Source organism: Camelina sativa, chromosome 11, assembly GCF_000633955.1.
Source record: "Camelina sativa cultivar DH55 chromosome 11, Cs, whole genome shotgun sequence".
NCBI classification, from domain to species: Eukaryota; Viridiplantae; Streptophyta; class Magnoliopsida; order Brassicales; family Brassicaceae; genus Camelina; species Camelina sativa.
The window spans coordinates 16,340,003-16,358,760 of NC_025695.1; the positions used below are offsets into that span (position 1 = coordinate 16,340,003).

The window sequence follows — 18,758 nt, forward strand, 5'->3', positions numbered from 1 at the left end:
AGTAGCCCATTTGTTAGCACAACTTGGTTGTCTTCAGATTTCTGTACTAATTGTATTAATCCATCTATATGGATGACCTTGTATATTGATAGATTCTATTCTTAATAAAATTAACTTCGCTGCAAAAAAAAAAATATGTGTTGTAGTCAAATATTTTTCCTATAATAATATTTATGTAACAATTCTTCTTACTGTTATATAAACTCTAACATGTTCAATCACATGACTTACAACATTATAAGATTATGTAAACTCTAACCCGCTTAATTTTGGACCGGTAATCATAGTTTTGCAGATAAACCCATATATTGTTAAAGTATTTTATATACGAATACAACAATACGTTTATAAATGTGACACAGTGTAAGATATTTTGCAAGTTTTGACAAAATATTATTAACAACGAAGTAGACAAAACAAAATAACAAAACTTTACTTATTATAAGCAAAGAAGTATTCCAAAACATAGAGCAGAAGAATACTTACAAAATAATTTTATAATTGAAACATGGTTAAGAAAATTTCCTCGCTTCAAACGCTATATACAAAATCGAACAGACCCAAATGGTTGAACAACAAACATAAGACTAAACAGAATAAACGATAGTGTGTCACAGTGGTGATTAAGTAATTTTGAAGAAGATGAAAGAGAGTTCTTTATTCTCTCATCATTTTGTTTTGAATGCCTGCATGTATATGTATTAATAGTGAGTTTACATTTGAAAACTATTGTTTTAAAAATTTTAATTCCTAGAGTAGAGAACCGAAGCCACTTGTTTAGCAAGAAATATTGTTTTTAAAGGCCAATCTAATTCTAGTAATCTTATTGTTCTTATTGCAACTTGAAGCGCCTCGGAATGACTTGTAGTGCAGCAAAGGTTACAAATTAGATTCAGGTAATCTTGTAGGAAACCAGCCCCACAATTTAACAAGAAGCTAGAATGAATCATATGGTGATGATTTTACAAGGAAGGTTAAAGTGAGCAGTATACCTTGTAAACTTGATGATGATTATGTAGGCTTAACCCTGACCATATCAACAAAGATCTCTTCACGAAAGTTGTACACCTTTTGCTTGGTAAGATTTTGGCTCGTGAATTGACGATTTAAGATCAGTGGCCAAAAATGTAATATAAAAATTATAACCCCTGCAGGGTGTTAGATTTGCACTGACGTATTTGACATATTTAAGCTGTGTTCCCTGGCAGAGAAAAACCAAAACACACAAAAAGATAAGTAGAAGCTGAAAGAAATAGGGAAGCCCAAGCTCTTAACGTACGTACATTTTCTTGATCGTGTTCTTTAATGGCTGACTGTATGAGCAGCTCGATCAGCTCTTCATCGCTTAGTTTAATATCAACATTTGGACCCCAATCGAAGTTGATAACATTAAAAGCGTAGTCAAAGCTGTCCCAGTCCACATCAAAACCCTAAATACGACTGATTGGGTTAAGCCGTTAAGGCATATATTTGATTTTCAATGAGGATGTGGCACCTTTCAAAAATATTCAATAAGACAGATCTATAAATACAGTAACACATATAATATAAAGGAAAAAAGAAAAGAGTGTGGGGCACGTGCCACACCCCTCATAGCCCTGCGTCCGCCCCTGGTTTGTATCATTTTGTAATGGTACTCTGTTTTTCTTTGTGTTTAAAATTTGTTGGTCACGTTTTTTGTAATGTAATTTATTTTGCTTTAGGAATCTTATGGATAGAGCATCGTTCTTTCTCTAAAACACTAGGGCACTTTTCTGATGAGATCATGGCCAGTCCAATCTAACCACAAGAACCGCACAAAGCCGAAGAGCAGCTTGTACTGGAGGAAGCATTAATCATTCAGCGGGTCTTCTAACAAGATCAAGATTCAAGAGGTTCACTCAAACAATCAATAGATTATTTAGGAAGCTAAACAAGATGCAAGAAGATGTGGCTCAACCCTCCTTTTGTGATGATCACGGCTCATGATGTTCGGTAAAAGGATAAGTGTTACTTATGCACTCTTTTTCTCTTGTAAGATTTTGTCCCAAAGAATTTTCTTGACAAAGTTTTTAATGAGGTCTAAGTAACACTTTCAAGCATTCATTTATCAGCCCAATTCGTAGTCCAAGGCCCAACACAATGACTTGGTCCAAATTCTATTTCTTATGTTCAAACTTTGCATTTATTGTTTTTGTATTTTTCAAGACATTTTGAATTGGAAAGAAAACAATAAAGGGAGGCTTGAAAGCAATAAAACATTTATTTATTGAATGAGAAAACAATAAATGCAAAGAAATAGAATTTGTGCCAAGGAATTTTGTTGGGCTTTGGACCACAAATCAGGCTGATAAAGGGAGGCTTGAAAGTGTTACTTATACCTCATTAAAAACCTTGTCAAGAAAACTCATTCGGACAAAACTTGAAAAAGGAAAAAGAGTGCATAAGTAACACTTATCCTTTTACCGAACACCATGAGCTGTGATCATCACAAAGAAGGGTTGAACCACGTCTTCTTGCATCTTGTCTACCCCCTCAGTAGCCCATTGATTGCTTGAGTGAACCTTTTGGATCTTGATCTAGCTAGAGGATCCGCCGGAACGATTACTGCCTCCCCCAGTACAAGTTGCTCCTCGACTTCATGTGGATCTTGTGGTTTGGTTGGGCTGGCCATGATCTCATCATTTTCTCATGATCGTTTTATTACATTTTATTTTTACAGAACTTCAACTTGTTGTATATTTGACGTCACTCTTCATATATATATATATAGTTGAATGTTTTTGATACGTTAGTAAACAAGGGCATAACGTGAGAGTACGTTAAGTTACTTCACTAGTAAATTGTTCCAGATCATGTGTCTCGGCACCGGATTCCCACGAAGTTAATTGAAAGCCATTCACTTGTATATATGCTGCATCCAAAATACAAATAATGAGCGACACAACTCACAAGTCATCATGGTTTACCATTGATTTAACTCAAGAAGCAAAATCAAATTAATCATATGTTCAACCATTGATCATTCGTTCTTGTGTTGGACTTAGCCTATACTCACTAACCTTGATCTCATCCATAAATTTCATCACCTTTGCTTGGTAAAGTTTTTTTCCCCCCGTAAATATGTGAATTTTTATTGATGAAAATAGATTGTAGTGACTACTACAATAGCTTTGATACAAAAGATTATCCTTGTCCAAAAAAAATAAAAACAAGGAGTGATATGATCTGCAAAATGGGTCTTAGATAAATCTAAGCCATTTTTACATTAAATTAAAAAAAATCTTCTGGTGCCTCTTTGCTATAATGGCATCCTGAACCTGTTTATCCAGCATCTTGATTCTTGGACAACACATGAGCCGGCGTGGCTAAACTGTTGTGGTAACGATTATTTCTTTCAATCTAGATTGTGTAGATGATTTCCTGAGCTACTAGCCTCCGCAGTGAAATGTCCAGCCACGCTGAAGGAATCCCATGTATGAAACACAAAAGGACAGTAGTCTAATCTCCGAGTTGCTTCTAGCCAAAGATCTTCACTGAAATCACAGTGTAGAAAAAGATGATCTCTGGATTCAGGATGGTTTACACAAATGCATCAGGATGTTTCGATTTGCATTCCCCAATTTGCCAGTCGTGTTCTTGTGGGAATCCTGTTAAGAAGTTTTGGCTCTGGATTTGGGGATGAAAGATATTTTGCCCAAAATGTTATGTAAAACAAGAAACCTTGGACACCAAGTACATTTGCACTCACATAATTGACAAACTCAAGTTTTGTTCCAAAAGGACTAACATAGATTGACATAAACTCTAAATGACCTCGCTCTTTTCAAATTGCTCCTCAAACATATCTAGCTGTCTAATATACTCAGGATCGTTCCACTCTACTTTACGGAGAATTCGTATTTCTGATTCAACCTCTGCATCCGCCTTTGCCGTCCGGATCTTTCTTTGGCTTCTTTAGCGGCCGAGAAACTAACTCCGTTGGATATCTAGCGTCGTTCGAAACCCTAGACATATTTTTCTGTTTCCAAAGTGTACATGAGGAAACGAGAAGCTAAACGCTTAGATGTCATGATAACTATAATATTTTCTTTTATTTATTAAGATTTTTTTATTAAGGCAATCAAAAGAGTTTTTCGGCAGATCTAATGACGCGTATCCGAGAAAGCAGTTGTCGATTAAGAATCGAAATTTATATATGAAAATTTATTCCCAAAAATCTTCAGAATCGAAGATGCAAAGTGAAATTGGAAACAATGGAGTAAAGCTAAAATTTATCCCCTTTTAATTTTAACTTTTGACCTTAATTTTTAGTCTGTTATATAAATGACTTTGAAAAAAATGACTGTCTTTTAGCATATCTTTTTGTAGTGAGATGGGGTACAAAGTACAAACAAGTTCTCTTCTGAAAGAAGGCCTTCGGGTTTGAGAATATTTAACACTGACGAATGAAAGATAATTACTTCTCATAAAGCTCCAAATTTTTTACTACGAAAAATGAAAAAAAAAAAAGAAAGAAAAAAGAACTAGCTATAAAAAATACATGGACCGGAATCGGACTTTCATGCATTCCTATGGTCTGCCAAGTGGTGACGGATGTTGTCCGAGGTGTGTTTGTACTCCTAAACTTGCGTTGAAGTTCAGATTCAAGGCAAATAACTACAACGTTTGTTATAATTTGTTCTTACTTGTACAGGGCATAATGATGAAATTGTTGTTTTATGAAAAAGAAAGTGAAACAAAATTGGACAAAAAAGATGAGTAAAAATTCGAAACTATGGGGTTGATTAGTAACACCTATAATTTTTTACTATAAAAACTTTCACTGTATGGGTTTTAACTGCCGAAACGTTTAAGGATTGTAGCTTTATTTAAAAGTTTTAGAAGCCAAATTTTTTTTCCAATCAAACTACTTAAAACTTTTTAAAAAAATACATAAGAGTCTGATTGAATTCTTTTTTATTTTTAATTCTAAGACATTTAAATAATGCTACAGTTCTTAAAACTTCAAAAAATCACCGTAACAAGTTTTTATAGTCAGAATTTTGCAAAGTAAATACAGCCAAAATCTTTACAACCAAAAGTTATATTTATTACCAATCAACCATTAAATAGTTTTCTACAAAACATAACCGTTACCAACAGTTGTAACATATTCCAGAAGTCACGACTCTTCACACGCACTAAACTATATAATTCTATAAAATAATATGACCAAACTCAATTATACTAACAACTTTATGTTAGTTAGTTACATGGGAAAATGATGCATAAGATATACGACCAACAACATATGCAGTTAGGACATGGCCAACTAATGAAGTTTCAATGTTCAAATAATCAATGGAAAGATCTATCGGAACATGGAGCCCATGGAGCTGAAGTCAAAACATGTATGCATCAAAGGTAAATTCAAACAACTATCTAAGACAAGAAAACCTTACAAATCATCCTAGATCCTAAAGTTGTATACCCAATAGAGAAAATTGATAGCCACTTCAACTTAGAAAAGGAATACAATAACAACATGAAGATGTTGAAAGCCATTTAAGTTTTGGATAAAAAACCATACCTCATCAACATCATTCTTCTGTTGGTCTTGGACAAATACGGACTAAAATCTCGCACCTTTGCTTGGTAAAGTTTAAGCTCTGGATTTGATGAAGAAAGTTCTTTTCCCCAAAATGTGATATAATAATACATATAACCACAAACTCAAGTTTTGTCTCCTGGAAAACAGAAAAGATAACTAAAATTAAACTAAGATAAAAGCATCATTAGAAACCGAGTTTAGGTAAGGCCAAGCTCTTACAAATTCGTCGTTTTGCTCTATGAGCAGAGTAAGCAACTCCTCATTGATCCGTTTATCATCAAGGTCTCCTGCACACTTGAATTTGATGGCAAAGAACATGTACTCAAAACTGTCCCAGTCCACATCAAAACCCTAACTTTAAGATGAACAGAGAAATTGTTCAGTACCCAACTAGATGCAAACAGTTAAGTCCAAAAAGGAATGAACAAGAGAAGGATACATCGGATTCTTCGAATTGATCATCAAAGACCTGACGTTGTCTCACATATGCCGTAGCTGAGTAGCCTATCGCCGGCTAAGCAGAACCTTGGTAGGACCATCGCATTTGAATTTGTCTTTGGCCGTCGAGGAGGATTGAATTCCGCCGAATCTCATACCTTTTTCAAATCAGTATCAACTTTCACAACCCATTTTTCTAACCCACCTCCTTTTCTTTTTTCTTCTCTTGCCGGAGCTTTTTTCTTTTATTTCTAGGTGTAGCGAGTAAACCGTAATCCTCGTACACTAAAATTATACAATAGATATAAAATTGCTATACATATTATTATATAAATATAAATCATTATCCTCACAGTATTTTTTTATCCATATATATTTTCTCTTATTATCTTAAAACTTTCAGTTAAATATTGTATACATATAGATCAAATGGTTATCCAAAAATAATATATAATTAACATAATCGCGGAACATGTTAAATCTATAGAGATTTTAACACATGTAAAAAAAATTCTTTGATATATTAAAACCAAACAATATAATTAAGTTTTATTTTACCGTATACCGTAAAACCCCTATAAATTAATAATGTTGGGACCAAAACATTTTATTAATTTATAGTGATATTAATTTATCTATAAATTAATAATTCTTATTTTATAGTGTAAAATAATAATTATTAATTTATAGGTATATTTTTAATTATTTATTATTTATAAAATTATGAATTGAGATAATTTTTGCAAAAAAAGATTAGACTTTTGGATATTGTAATTTTTATGTTATTGGAATTGAATTTGAAATAATTAAAAATATTATTGACAATGAAGTATAAATATTATAGACAAATTCACTTATACACATGAAATAAATATTCAAATTTTATGAATAAGAATATCAGTTATCATATTTTAATAGTCTATCCAACTATCAAAATGTAAATGATGCATATTTAGAAATCGAATACTTTAAAAAGTTTTAGTTGTTTTATGAAATGTTATAGAATATTTTATATCATTATCGTTTGAAGATACAACATAACAATTGTTTTATAGATATGATGTTTAAGAGAAACATACTTTACTATATCAACATATATATAGGTAAATTTACATGATTATTAATTTATAATATTATTGGGACTATATTTTACATGAGAATTTTTAAAAAAATTATTATCTTATGATCTTATCGAATTTTGTTATTTTTTTACACTGTCCCGATTTGAGAGTAGCAAAATTTATTAATTTATAGAGATTTTACTGTAGTCAAAAGAAAAAACCAAAATTTGTTAATATGTAATCAACAGATTTAAGGAATTATTAACCTATCTATCCCAAAGAAAATCATGAATGTTAAAATTTCTTATCTTAACAATATATATATATATACACATAATAAGTAAAAGAAAATATTATTTATCCTATTAAATAAATTTCGTTTCTCAGAATTAGTCACGTGATCGTGATATACATATCAAGTATCTCGATCATCGCCTTCGTATTTTGTCTCCTACTTATCAAGTATATCATCAGTGGATGATTGAAATCCGTCGAATCTCGAACCTTATTCAATCTGTACAGTAGCCAAGTATAATATTTGATCACACTCTACTTTCTTGTCACACCAGATCATGAAGCCAAGAAGACTCTCTGAGTGCCAAGTAGGAATGAATACGTAACGCCTTCTAAGTGCTAGGTAGGATGAAGTCGTCCATCCTGAGTGACACAATTCGTTATAGGAGACAAGTTCGACAAAAAGAAAAGAGAAGGAAAAAAAAAAAGTCAAGCCGTATTTTTATTAATTAGTATGCGTGCCCTCACAGTCACAGAATAAGAGTTGGTACTTGGTAGACTCTCATAATCTATCCCCATAAAAACTTGGATAGACTACTTACATTACATATAATATCTAATTTAATATCTTTAGTTTCATATGATTCTTATAAAACATCAGTATAACTTCCAAGGTAATTAAATATGCTAGTACGCAACTTTATGGGTTACTTTTCGTTTGTTTATAGTCAAACCCATAACGCTCCGACGCGCTTAAGCATTGGGACGAGAGAACGATTGAGATGGAGGCTCATGACTTGATAGTCTTGATTGGCTCCACCTACCAGCTGTCCACCTATGAAAACCACTGGCACGGTTGGGCTGCAGCCGAGTTGAGCCAATACTTGCTCTATCTCCTTTTCTTTTTTGATCTCGTCGAGCTCATAAATCGTTGGATTCACACCAAAGTCGAGGAAGAGAGTCTTTCTTGATTGTGTGAGACATGCAGCACGAATTCTTGCTGAAAATCACTAGAGGTTTCTGGGAGACCAGCTTTTGTATCTTCCCCATTAGTGGTAATAATATTGTGGGATTTGAAAGATTAACAAGGATATGTAAAGTTTCAACTTAAGGGAAATGGGGTATTTTCTATTTAAATGATAGATAACTGGAAATTGAAAGCTTGAGTAGAATATGAGAGAAGCTAAGTGAGTTTGAGTTCTTGTGTTTGATGTGTTAAGGTCGACTCTAAGGGTACATATATTTAGCTTTTTCACGAATGCATGTAGACAAATATATGAAAGTGATCGATTGGTGATGTTCTCCTATTCTCAGATTTAACATCATTTTTTTCTCAAGTACAATACCTCAAATCGCAAAAAAGAAAAGAAAATAAAGAAAAGAATGGAGCTAACTAAATGATCCCATATCATTTCAGTGTATTATAAATTTATAAATTGAAGATATATGAATTAGAATATATGTTTTCTTAATTTTAATTTTGTATAAGTTATTTAACCATTAAATCATTTGTTTTTTTATTTTATTTTGCTTTTAGTCTTCTTTTCAGAAAAAAAGGGATAATAAAATCTCAGCTGTGAAGAATATATAATCCGGACGAATCATATGCAAAGTATAGCAGCGGTAGTTTTGTAGAAAATAGCAACCACGGTAGCTGCTTTCACTAGTTGTAGATTTCACTGCACTACAACATGATAACGATAATTTTGTTGTCCAATCTGATTCATTGCATATCGAGATATTATTATATCCAGATGGTTAACCAGAAGATTTTGATGATCCAGTAATAGAAGAAGAAGTTGGATCGATCAGACGCTGAAGATAGAAATTCTGGTATCGAATTAACTGCTGATGACGAAAGTGAGTAATAATTGCAAATTGTTTTATGTCATCTGTACTTTTTTTTAAAAATTGTATTTTCAGATTTTTTTTTCCAATATTCAAACTATTTTCTTATTTTTTTTATTTAATTGTAGTCACAATTTATGGCTAAACACACAAGTAACTAAAATAATGACTAACTGTGACAAGGTATTTACAAAATATTTGTAAATAAAAGCGACATAAATATAGTCACAACAATCATATAATTTAGTTACCTTATTTAGTTACAAATCCATATTTATATTTGTAACTAAATATTTTGTAACAAATTCGACATAATTAATGACCAAAATTAGTTACCTTTAAGTCGATAATCGTATAATTTTTTTTCTTAAACTATAAATTTTTTTTTGTTAAAGTTAAATAGATTTTCTAGAGTAAATTTAGATATTTGAAACTACTTCTAGTGTATGCATGGTTATGTATCGTACAAAGTTAGGGTTTAATTATGAATTAAATTTTGAGAAGAAGATACTCTCATGCATGCAAAAGATAGCTAGACATGAGAACTGAGAAATCATGAGATAGAAAATAAAAACTATAGGATATTCTTTCTTTCATTTGGGATGGAGCTTAGTAATAATAAGGTTACCAACGTCGTAACTAGAATTACAATAAATCTTGGTAGCGCAGGTGGCTAATTCCTGAGTTAGTTAACAAAAGTTATTGAAGGTTCGATTGCCTTGAATTAGTCATCATAAAGATGTTTTATGAGTCTCTTTTTTTTAATGCCTTGGTGCCTTAAAAAGAATTGCTTTATTCTATTTGTCTTTTTGGTGAGACTTTTGTGTATTCATCAAAGTTTCCAATATGTGGTATCTAACTATTATCGCAAAAAATAAATTCGAAACAAAATTCTATAGGAAAATAAAAAAGTTCGAGACAAGAATCAAACTGAAGAGAAGAAAAAGTACTCTAAAAAAAAGAAAAAACAAACAAACGAATTAAACCATGTCAGCTTCTGCACTAAGACCATATATAAGATACGTTAAAAGATTTGTACCCTCAAATTGACGAAAAGTATCATACTGTGTTGGCCACAAGTTACCGTGAATCTTGTTCCGCAAGTCATAGAATGGATATCCCTTATGATTCTTCCACTCTCCCCAATGCTGAACATACTCTCGAACTTTGTCTTGTAGGAACAATGACCGCTTCACGTAATTGGTAGATGCCCAAAGGGTACCGTATTTATTATCTGCTTCTTGTTGCCATCCTCCGACGGTCTCTCTCAAAATCCTGATACAGTCAATATCAACTACAAGGAAAAGGAGGAAGAATTTTATGGCCAGCTGAGACAGTTGAAGACATCAACTAATTTTTCTGTTTCTTAAAGTTCAAGTTTGTAAATATATACGTGCTTCTCGACTTATTTTTCCAATTGGGAATAGGGTTTAGTCTTCGGATTTTAATGTTAATCGTTTATGTATATTATAGATCTTCGGATTCATATTTGCTTTTAGGAATTAATTAAAAATAGAATAGGATAGCAATAATCAGATTCCAGATTATTACGGAACAAGTTATCACCTATTCTTTATAATTATATCCCATTAACAAATTATTTTAATTAGGCATACAATAAATCAGTAAAAAATATAATAACCCTAATCCCAAGAGAAAAAAGAGTGGAGAAACTTTTGCCTGTTGTAAACTAGAGAAACTCGAATAAGGTTTTCTCTTCTTATTATTATTAATGAATCGATTAGTACATTATATATATAGTAGAAGGGTAAGCCTTATCTTTCTAAACCGACTTTGACATAAGGAAGAAGGACCGATAGGCCTTACAGAATAAGACATATAACGGGCCGGTTATAGAAGTCCACTCAAAGTGTTTTACAACACTCCCCTTTGAATGACATAACTATGCCGATGCTAAAGGATCAGCGCAATACGCTTGAGGGTGCTGTCTTATTAAAACCTTAGCAGGAAAACCCAGTGGGACAAAACCATGGTGAAGGAAAAAGAGTACATCACGCATTGCTCCCCCTGTTCTAAGCATCACTAAAAGTCCTTAAGTCTCCGCATTCCAATCTGGTGTGTGAGCTTCTTGAATGTTGATGTCAGTAATGATTTGGTGAAGAGATCGGCTGAGTTGTCGTATGATTGAACTTGTACCACTTGAACTTCTCCGACCTTTTGTAGTTCATGTGTGAAGAAGAACTTTGGCAAAATGTGCTTCGTCCGATCTCCCTTGATATATCCTTCCTTGAGCTGTGTGATGCAGGCCATATTGTCTTCATATAGTACCGTCGGCTCCTTATCGTCGGCCATGCCACAATTTTTCCTGATATGTTGAGTCATCGATATCAACCAAACACACTCAGGGCTGGCTTCATGCATTGCCAAAATCTCCGCATGATTAGATGAAGTGGCCACAATGCTCTGCTTCATAGAACGCCACGAAATCGCTGTACCACCGTGTGTAAACACATAGCCGGTTTGAGACTTTGAGTTATGTGGATCCGATAAGTAACCAGCATCAGCAAAACCAACTAAACCTTCTTTGTTATAGTTAGTATAATATAAACTCAAATCTGTCGTCCCTTGTAGGTAACACAATACATGTTTAATACCGTTCCAGTGCCTTTGGGTTGGACAAGAGCTAAATCTAGCTGGGAGGTTCACGGCAAAACATATGTCTGGTCTAGTGTGGCTAGCCAAAAACATTAACGCTCCTATAGCACTGAGGTATGGTACATCAGGACCAAGAACTTCTTCATTGTCCTTCTTTGGACCGAATGGATCTTTATCCAAATCAAGGCTCCTTACAACCATTGGGCTAGTCAATGGGTGAACTTGGTCCATATTAAACCTCTTGAGTACCTTTTCAGTATATGCCATTTGATGCACAAGGATTCCATCATTTATGTACTCAAGCTGCAATCCCAAACAGAACTTAGTTTTACCTAGGTCTTTCATTCAAACTCTTTCTTGAGATAATCAACTGTTTGGGCGATTTCCCCAGAGGTTCCTAGGATATTCAAATCATCCACATATACTGCTATGATTACAAACCCTTTGTTTGCAAACTTCTTTATAAAAATACATGGACTAATGGGATCATTCTTATAGCCTTCCTTGGCTAGGTACTCACTTAGCCTATTGTACCACATACGCCCACTTTGTTTCAGTCCATAAAGGGATTTGTTTAGCCTTATGCAGTATTGTTCTCGAGAACCACTCTTATCTTTGAGCTCAATACCCTCTGGTAATCTAATATAAATTTCATTATCCAGTGGACCATATAAGTATGCGGTTACAACATCCATTAACCGCAAATCCAGTTTTTCTCTTATAGCCAGACTTAGCAAATATCTAAAAGTCGTTGCATCCATCACAGGGGAGTATGTCTCCTCATAATCTATTCCTGGTCTTTGAGAGAATCCTTGTGCTCCAAGCCGTGCATTATATCTCACGTTTTCATTATTCTCATTTCTCTTTCTTACAAAGACCCACTTATGTCCAACTGGCTTTATATCGAATGGTGCCCTTAAGATCGGACCAAACACATTCCTTTTCTTTAATGAATTTAACTCCACGTCAATGGCTTCTTTCCATTTTAACCATTCTTTACTTTGAGTGCACTCTAATATAGACGTGGGTTCATGATCCTCATTTATTTCAAGTGCTACCTTGTATGCAAATATTTCATCGATGTCGACATCTTTATGGTTCCATTGTATTCCAGACATGATATAATTGATTGAGATCTCATTATTATCAATACCTTCAGGACCTTGAGGTTCAGCGTCCCAAACCTCATTCGGTGCCTTAGGATTTGCCGCGGCCATGTCTATAATTTCCTTAACCTCGGTTTTATTTGCACTTTTCTTAGACTTCCGAGGGTTCTTATCTTTAGAACCTAATGGTCTACCACGTTTCAAACGGGCATTAGACTCTGTAGCAACTTGATTATTGTGTTCCTTTTGAACATCAATACGTATTGGTGCATTACAAGCTGGTATGTACAATTTTGTTACTCTCTTTGGGTCAGCAAATGAATCTGGCAATTGAATAGCTAGCTTTGCAAATGTATAATCTTTTGGACCTCTGCATTACATGCTAGAGTCCGAGGATCTTGCCAATTTCAGGATGTTTGATTCCATAATATTTCTTTGACCAGCTTGTTTTTTCTCTCCACCCAACATAGGAAATTCAGATTCAGCAAACTGACAATCCGCGTATCTGGCCTTAAATAAATCACCCGTAGTTGGCTCAAGATACTTAATAATGGTGGGAGAATCATATCCAACATATATTCCCATCCTCCTTAGAGGTCCCATCTTTGTTCTCTGTGATGGTGCAATCGATACATAAACGACACACCCGAATGTCTTTAGTTGGGATATGTCTGGCTCATGACCCGTTAATAATTGGGATGTCAAATATTTATGCTCACTAGATGGCCTGATGCGTATAAGTTCTGATGCATGTAATACTGCGTGTCCCCAAGCCGACACAAGAAGCTTCGACCTTAGGAGTAATGGTCGAGCAATCAATTGGATCCGTTTAATGAAGGATTCAGCTAATCCATTTTGTGTATGTACATGTGCCACAAGATGTTCCACACTTACCCCCATGGACATACAATAAGCATTAAACGCTTGGGATGTAAATTCACCAGCATTGTCTAGACGTATAGTCTTAAGTGGAAAATCTCTTTATTTATTTTGCCTGGTGATGGCCTTATAATGAGTGTCCTTGTGTACATGCTACACACGTGAGATTTTTTAGGGATAACTCTTCTCTCTTTTAGGGTGTGCCCATGTGAATTTAATATCAGCATACACATCATGTTAGAACCCGGATGGCCAAGCCGGTCATGCCATAAAGTGAATTGTTCATTGAACATCTTGTTCATTGCCATATTAGCCTCTATCATATTAATCTTAGCATGGTAAAGACCACTGGCTAGTGCGGGTATAGTCTCTAGGAATTTCTTATGTCCTTGGGTGATTTCAGTAATATATAGGAACTCTTTGTTTAATTCACCCTTTGTTTCAACATGGAAACCATTCAAACGAATGTCCTTAAAACTTAATAAGCTTCTCTTTAAGCTGGGTGAATATAAGGCATCACTTAGTTCAAGATGTGTGCCATTTGGTAATAAAATATGTGCCTAGCCGTAGTTTTCAATTAAACTTGCTATACCCGCTATTGTGCTAATATTGACATTTTTCAAAATGACATTATGCAAAACATCTCTTATCTTTCAAAATTGTGTGGCTTGATCCACTATCCACCACAATTATATTCTTGTCCTCAGCCATTTCTCAATATGGACAAGAATTAAGTTTTAGCCATAAAAGCATAACAAATGCATATTTAAAGGTAATAATATAATTGAATTTAAACCAAAATCATAATTCAATAAAAATCAAAGCATAAAACGTAAAAATTAAATCAAGAAAATTTTAAATTTAATTATCCTCTCCTAGACAATCTGAAGTCTTATAATCCAATTGGTCATCATTCTCATTGTCGAAATCTTCTTCACCATCGAGATGAACCAGGTTAGCTTCTGGATTCTCCTTTTTTTCAAACTCTCTTTATAGAGATCAACAAGGTGCTTAGGTGTTCTGCATGTCTTTACCCAATGATTCTCCATACCACATATATGTCAAATAGATTTGGTCTTATGTTGCGGTTTGAAAATTTCGCGGCCTCTACCTCGACCACGACCGAAGTCTGATCGATTCCCATGGCCATGACCATCATAATTATTTCCTTGGTAATTGCCACGACCACTACGTCCTCTACCACGGCCACGGCCGTGATACTTGTCTCTATGGACGTAGTTGGACTCTTTAATTTCTTAAGGCCCTTGAGGCTCTTTCTTGGTCATATCAACATTATGGGCTTCTGGTAATGAGGCAGAACCAGGAGGTCTCATTGCACTGTTCATTGGTAATAACTCATTGTTCTGCTCAGCAAATAGCAAACAAGAGATTAGACTTGCATATGTCTTAAACCCCTTTTCACGATACTGTTGCTGAAGCAGTATGTTATTAGTGTGAAAGGTTGAGAATGTTTTCTCTAGCAAGTCTTCCTTAGTAACTTCCTTACCACATAATTTCAAGATCGAGACTATCTTAAATAGCTCTGAATTATACTCATCCACGGATTTAAAATCCTGGATCCTTAGATTTTTCCAATCGAATTGATCCTTTGGTAGGAGCACCGTCTTTTGGTGTCCATATCTGTTTATCAACTCTGTCCAAAGGTCAAGAGGATTCTCTAAGGTAAGGTTGTAACACACGCGAACCGAAATCCTGGTTTGGGGATTGCATCGATCGATGCAGAAGGTGCATCGGTCGATGCAGGTTCAGGTTTCTGCGTTTTGACTTAAGTGAAATGCTGCGTTTTGGGCAAAGGGAAGAGGAAAACCCTTTAGTCGTTTCTTTTGTCTCCTTAGTCGACTTTGGCCGTTTTTGAGAGAAACAAAGGAGAGAAGGAGTTTTTTTGGAGTTCTTGGTGATTTTTGTGGGTTTCTGGCGTTTCCTGGTGAGATCTGTGGCTTAGAACGTTGTAGGAGCTTGCTAGGAGTGTTCTATTGCTTGTTTGAGGTTCAGATTCTTCTGTGGCAAAGGTAAGTACAGGACCATGGCTTATCTAAGCTAGAGCTTCTATGATCTGCTTGTTTATGTGTTGTTAGGCTTCTTAGATGGTTATTTGGGATGTTAGGAAGCTTTCTTGTGGCTTGGGATCAAGTTTTGTGGTTGCAGGAACAATGATCCGGCGAGAAGATTTGGGAAACACGATGCTCGGCATGTTGCATCGGTCGATGCACATTGTGCGTCGGTCGATGCAAGTGCGAGGACGGCGCGTAAAACCTTAGGGTTTTCATGTTATGTCGAGTATGCATCGGTCGATGCAGTACGAGTGTCGGTCGATGCAAGTGCGAGGACGGCGCGTAAAACCTTAGGGTTTTCGTGTTATGTCGAGCATGCATTGGTCGATGCAATACGAGTGTCGGTCGATGCAAGTGTGACTTGTATCGGTCGATGCAACCCTGTGTCGGTCGATGCATCCCCATGTGGTGTTGGTCGATGCTTGTTGGTGTCGGTCGATGCAGAGTCCTGGTTTGTTTATTGTTGTTTGTTGATTGTTGGTTGATGGTTAAAGTTGTCTCTATTGCTTGTGTGTATAGCCCAGTAGATAGGAGGATTGCCTTACTGAGTGTTTATAAAATACTCATGCATTGCAATATGTGTTTGTGGTGCAGGTAAAGGCAAAGTGTGATCGTGGAATCAAGGCAATGAAGAGGAGGATGTTCTAGGGACTCNTTATTATTATTATTATTATTATTATTATTATTATTATTATTATTATTATTTATTATATATTTAAAAAAAAATAAAAAATGGGTCGGGTCGTTTCAGTTTGGTATCAGAACCCTTACGGTTCTAGGTTTGGGTTCACTAGGTTTCTGTTATGATGTTTGGGATTGCATGTCTTGATTGATTATGTGAGTTAGTCAATTGTGTGTGGCATGGAGTCCTAGAACATCCTCTTCGAGCCTACAGTGTGATTCCACGGTGAGTATATATTTTTGTATTATGTATAATTGCATGCTTAGCCTTCTGTTCATGGTAGTGCAGATGGTTAGAGAGGATGCTGTTGCTGGTCGTAGTCGTGGTCGTGGACGCGTACGTGGTCGTGGACGCGTACGTGGTCGTGGACGCGGACGTGGTCGTGATAGGGGCAGAGTCCCAGTGGTTAGTGAGACCAAGGACCAGAGTGTGACAGCTGAGGGTGTTGGCGAGTCGCAGGGTGACCAGGAAGATTCCATGAGTGTGGCCGGAGGGGGCGGTGTTGATGCTCCAGTGGTCGGTGATGCTAGGGTCCCGGGTGTGGGAGTCCCAGCGGGTGGAGTCCCTGGTGCTGACTTTATGGCTTTTCTAGCACAGTTGTTGGAGCGGTTGCCAACAGCGGTACCGGCCAGGCTCAGGTTGTGCCACCAGTGCTGGCGGAGGAGCAGCAGCCAGTGGCTGCGGATGCAGGAGCACATGGACGTTATTTGTCCATGCTCAAGGTCTCATGACTGCACAGTTTTCGGGTGGTACAGATCCTACTGCTGCAGATGCGTGGAAGACGAGTGTGGAATGTAACTTCCATCCTCTGAGCTGTCCTGAGGAGTTCTGGGTGGACATAGGGGTCCACCATTTGATTGGAGATGCTGAGTTGTGGTGGAGATCAGTGGCTGCTAGGAGAGTGCAGCGGGAGATGACTTAGGTTGACTTCATGGGGGAGTTCAACCGCAAAAACTTTCTGAGAGAGGCATTGGACCGGTTGGAGGTGCAGTTCCTTCAGTTGTCTCAGGGGACGCGGTCAGTGCGGGAGCTGGACTTGGAGTTCAGTCGACTTCTATGTTATGGGGGTCGGGCTATGGAGTCTGAGGAGGCTCAATCAGGATGTTTTTGAGGGCCCTACGTGATGATTTGAGGGTTCACTGTAGAGGGCGGAGTTATGCTACGCGTGCAGAGCTGGTTGAGACTGCAGCAGGGATCGAGGAGGACATCCGGGCACAGTCAGTGGCGGTTAGTCCAGCAGTTCAGCCTAGTAAGGCTCAGCATCATGCAGGTTCTAGTAACAGCGGCAAGCCTGCGCAGGGAACCAAGAGGAGGTGGGAGGCTACGCAGAGGCCGAGTGGTGCGAGTTGCTTCGGTTGCGGGAGCAAGGATCACATGATTGCTTGATGTCCCAAGAGGAGTGCTCCGTCGGCAGCGGTTCCTGTATGCTATCATTGTAGGGACCCAGGGCATATCAGGCCCTTGTGTCCCAAGTTGCAGCCGGTGGCAGTGGCAGCGTTGCAGCAGGTGCAGCCTGGAGGGCAGCAGGTGGCACGGATCGAGCAGACGCCATGGGTTTACACGACTGCAGAGACTGGTAGACCCAGTGCCGGGGCGATCACAAGTATAATTTCTGGTACTTAAACTTTGGGAATTTCAGTCGGTCCAAATTTTATTTTTTTCCCGTGATAAATTTTAGGTTCTCAACACATGAGGTTTGTGTAGGGACCTTGTTGGTGGGCGGGTTTAAAACCCATGTTAGGTTTGATTCTCGAGCTTCTCATAGCTTCATTACTCCAGAGTGTGCAGTGAGCGCGAGAATCAGAGGGGATCCCGGGGAGCGTATAAGAGTTATCAGAGTTGCGGGAGGTAAGTTCCTGAGGGTTATTGGATGGGCCAGAGGAATTGATATTCAGATCGCAGGGGAATCATGGCCAGTAGATTTGCTTATCAGTCCAGTGGAGTTGTATGATGTGATTCTTGGGATGGATTGGTTGCATCGTCACATGGTGCATTTGGATTGCTATCGGGGTAGAGTGAATGTTGAGCGTCCAGGAGGGAAGTTGGTTTTTCAGGGTATTAGACCGACTTCGGGGAGTCTCGTGATCTCGGCCATTCAAGCTATAAGATGATCGAGAAGGTCCGTGAGGCTTATTTGGTTACCATTTCTATGCCAGAGTCAGTGGAGAAGGCTACGGTTAGCGGTATCCCGGTTGTAGTGGAGTTTGAGGATGTGTTCTAGTCGTTGCAGGGGTTACCATCATCTCGGTC

General features: G+C 36.8%; 2 protein-coding genes across 2 annotated transcripts; both read right to left on the minus strand.

Annotated features, from left to right (window-relative positions):
- Positions 2,991 to 3,781, minus strand: LOC109127290. Its single transcript, XM_019231875.1, has 2 exons — positions 3,645 to 3,781; positions 2,991 to 3,087 (listed from the first exon to the last, which is right to left on the minus strand). The coding sequence occupies exons 1-2, from the start codon at positions 3,779 to 3,781 to the stop codon at positions 2,991 to 2,993; spliced, it is 234 nt and encodes a 77-aa protein (XP_019087420.1).
- LOC104728035 lies at positions 10,134 to 10,490 on the minus strand (the record flags this gene model as incomplete). Its single annotated transcript, XM_019232632.1, has 1 exon — positions 10,134 to 10,490. A coding segment is annotated over one exon (357 nt), but the record flags the coding sequence as incomplete, so codon positions are not given.

Excerpts from the sequence above, each read along its gene's own strand:
- LOC109127290 (XM_019231875.1), bottom strand. The coding sequence starts at position 3,781 with ATGTCAATCTATGTTAGTCCTTTTGGAACAAAACTTGAGTTTGTCAAT. Across the intron at positions 3,088-3,644 it reads TCATCCCCAAATCCAGAGCC|AAAACTTTACCAAGCAAAGG; the intron begins AAAACTTCTTAA and ends TACGGGGGGAAA.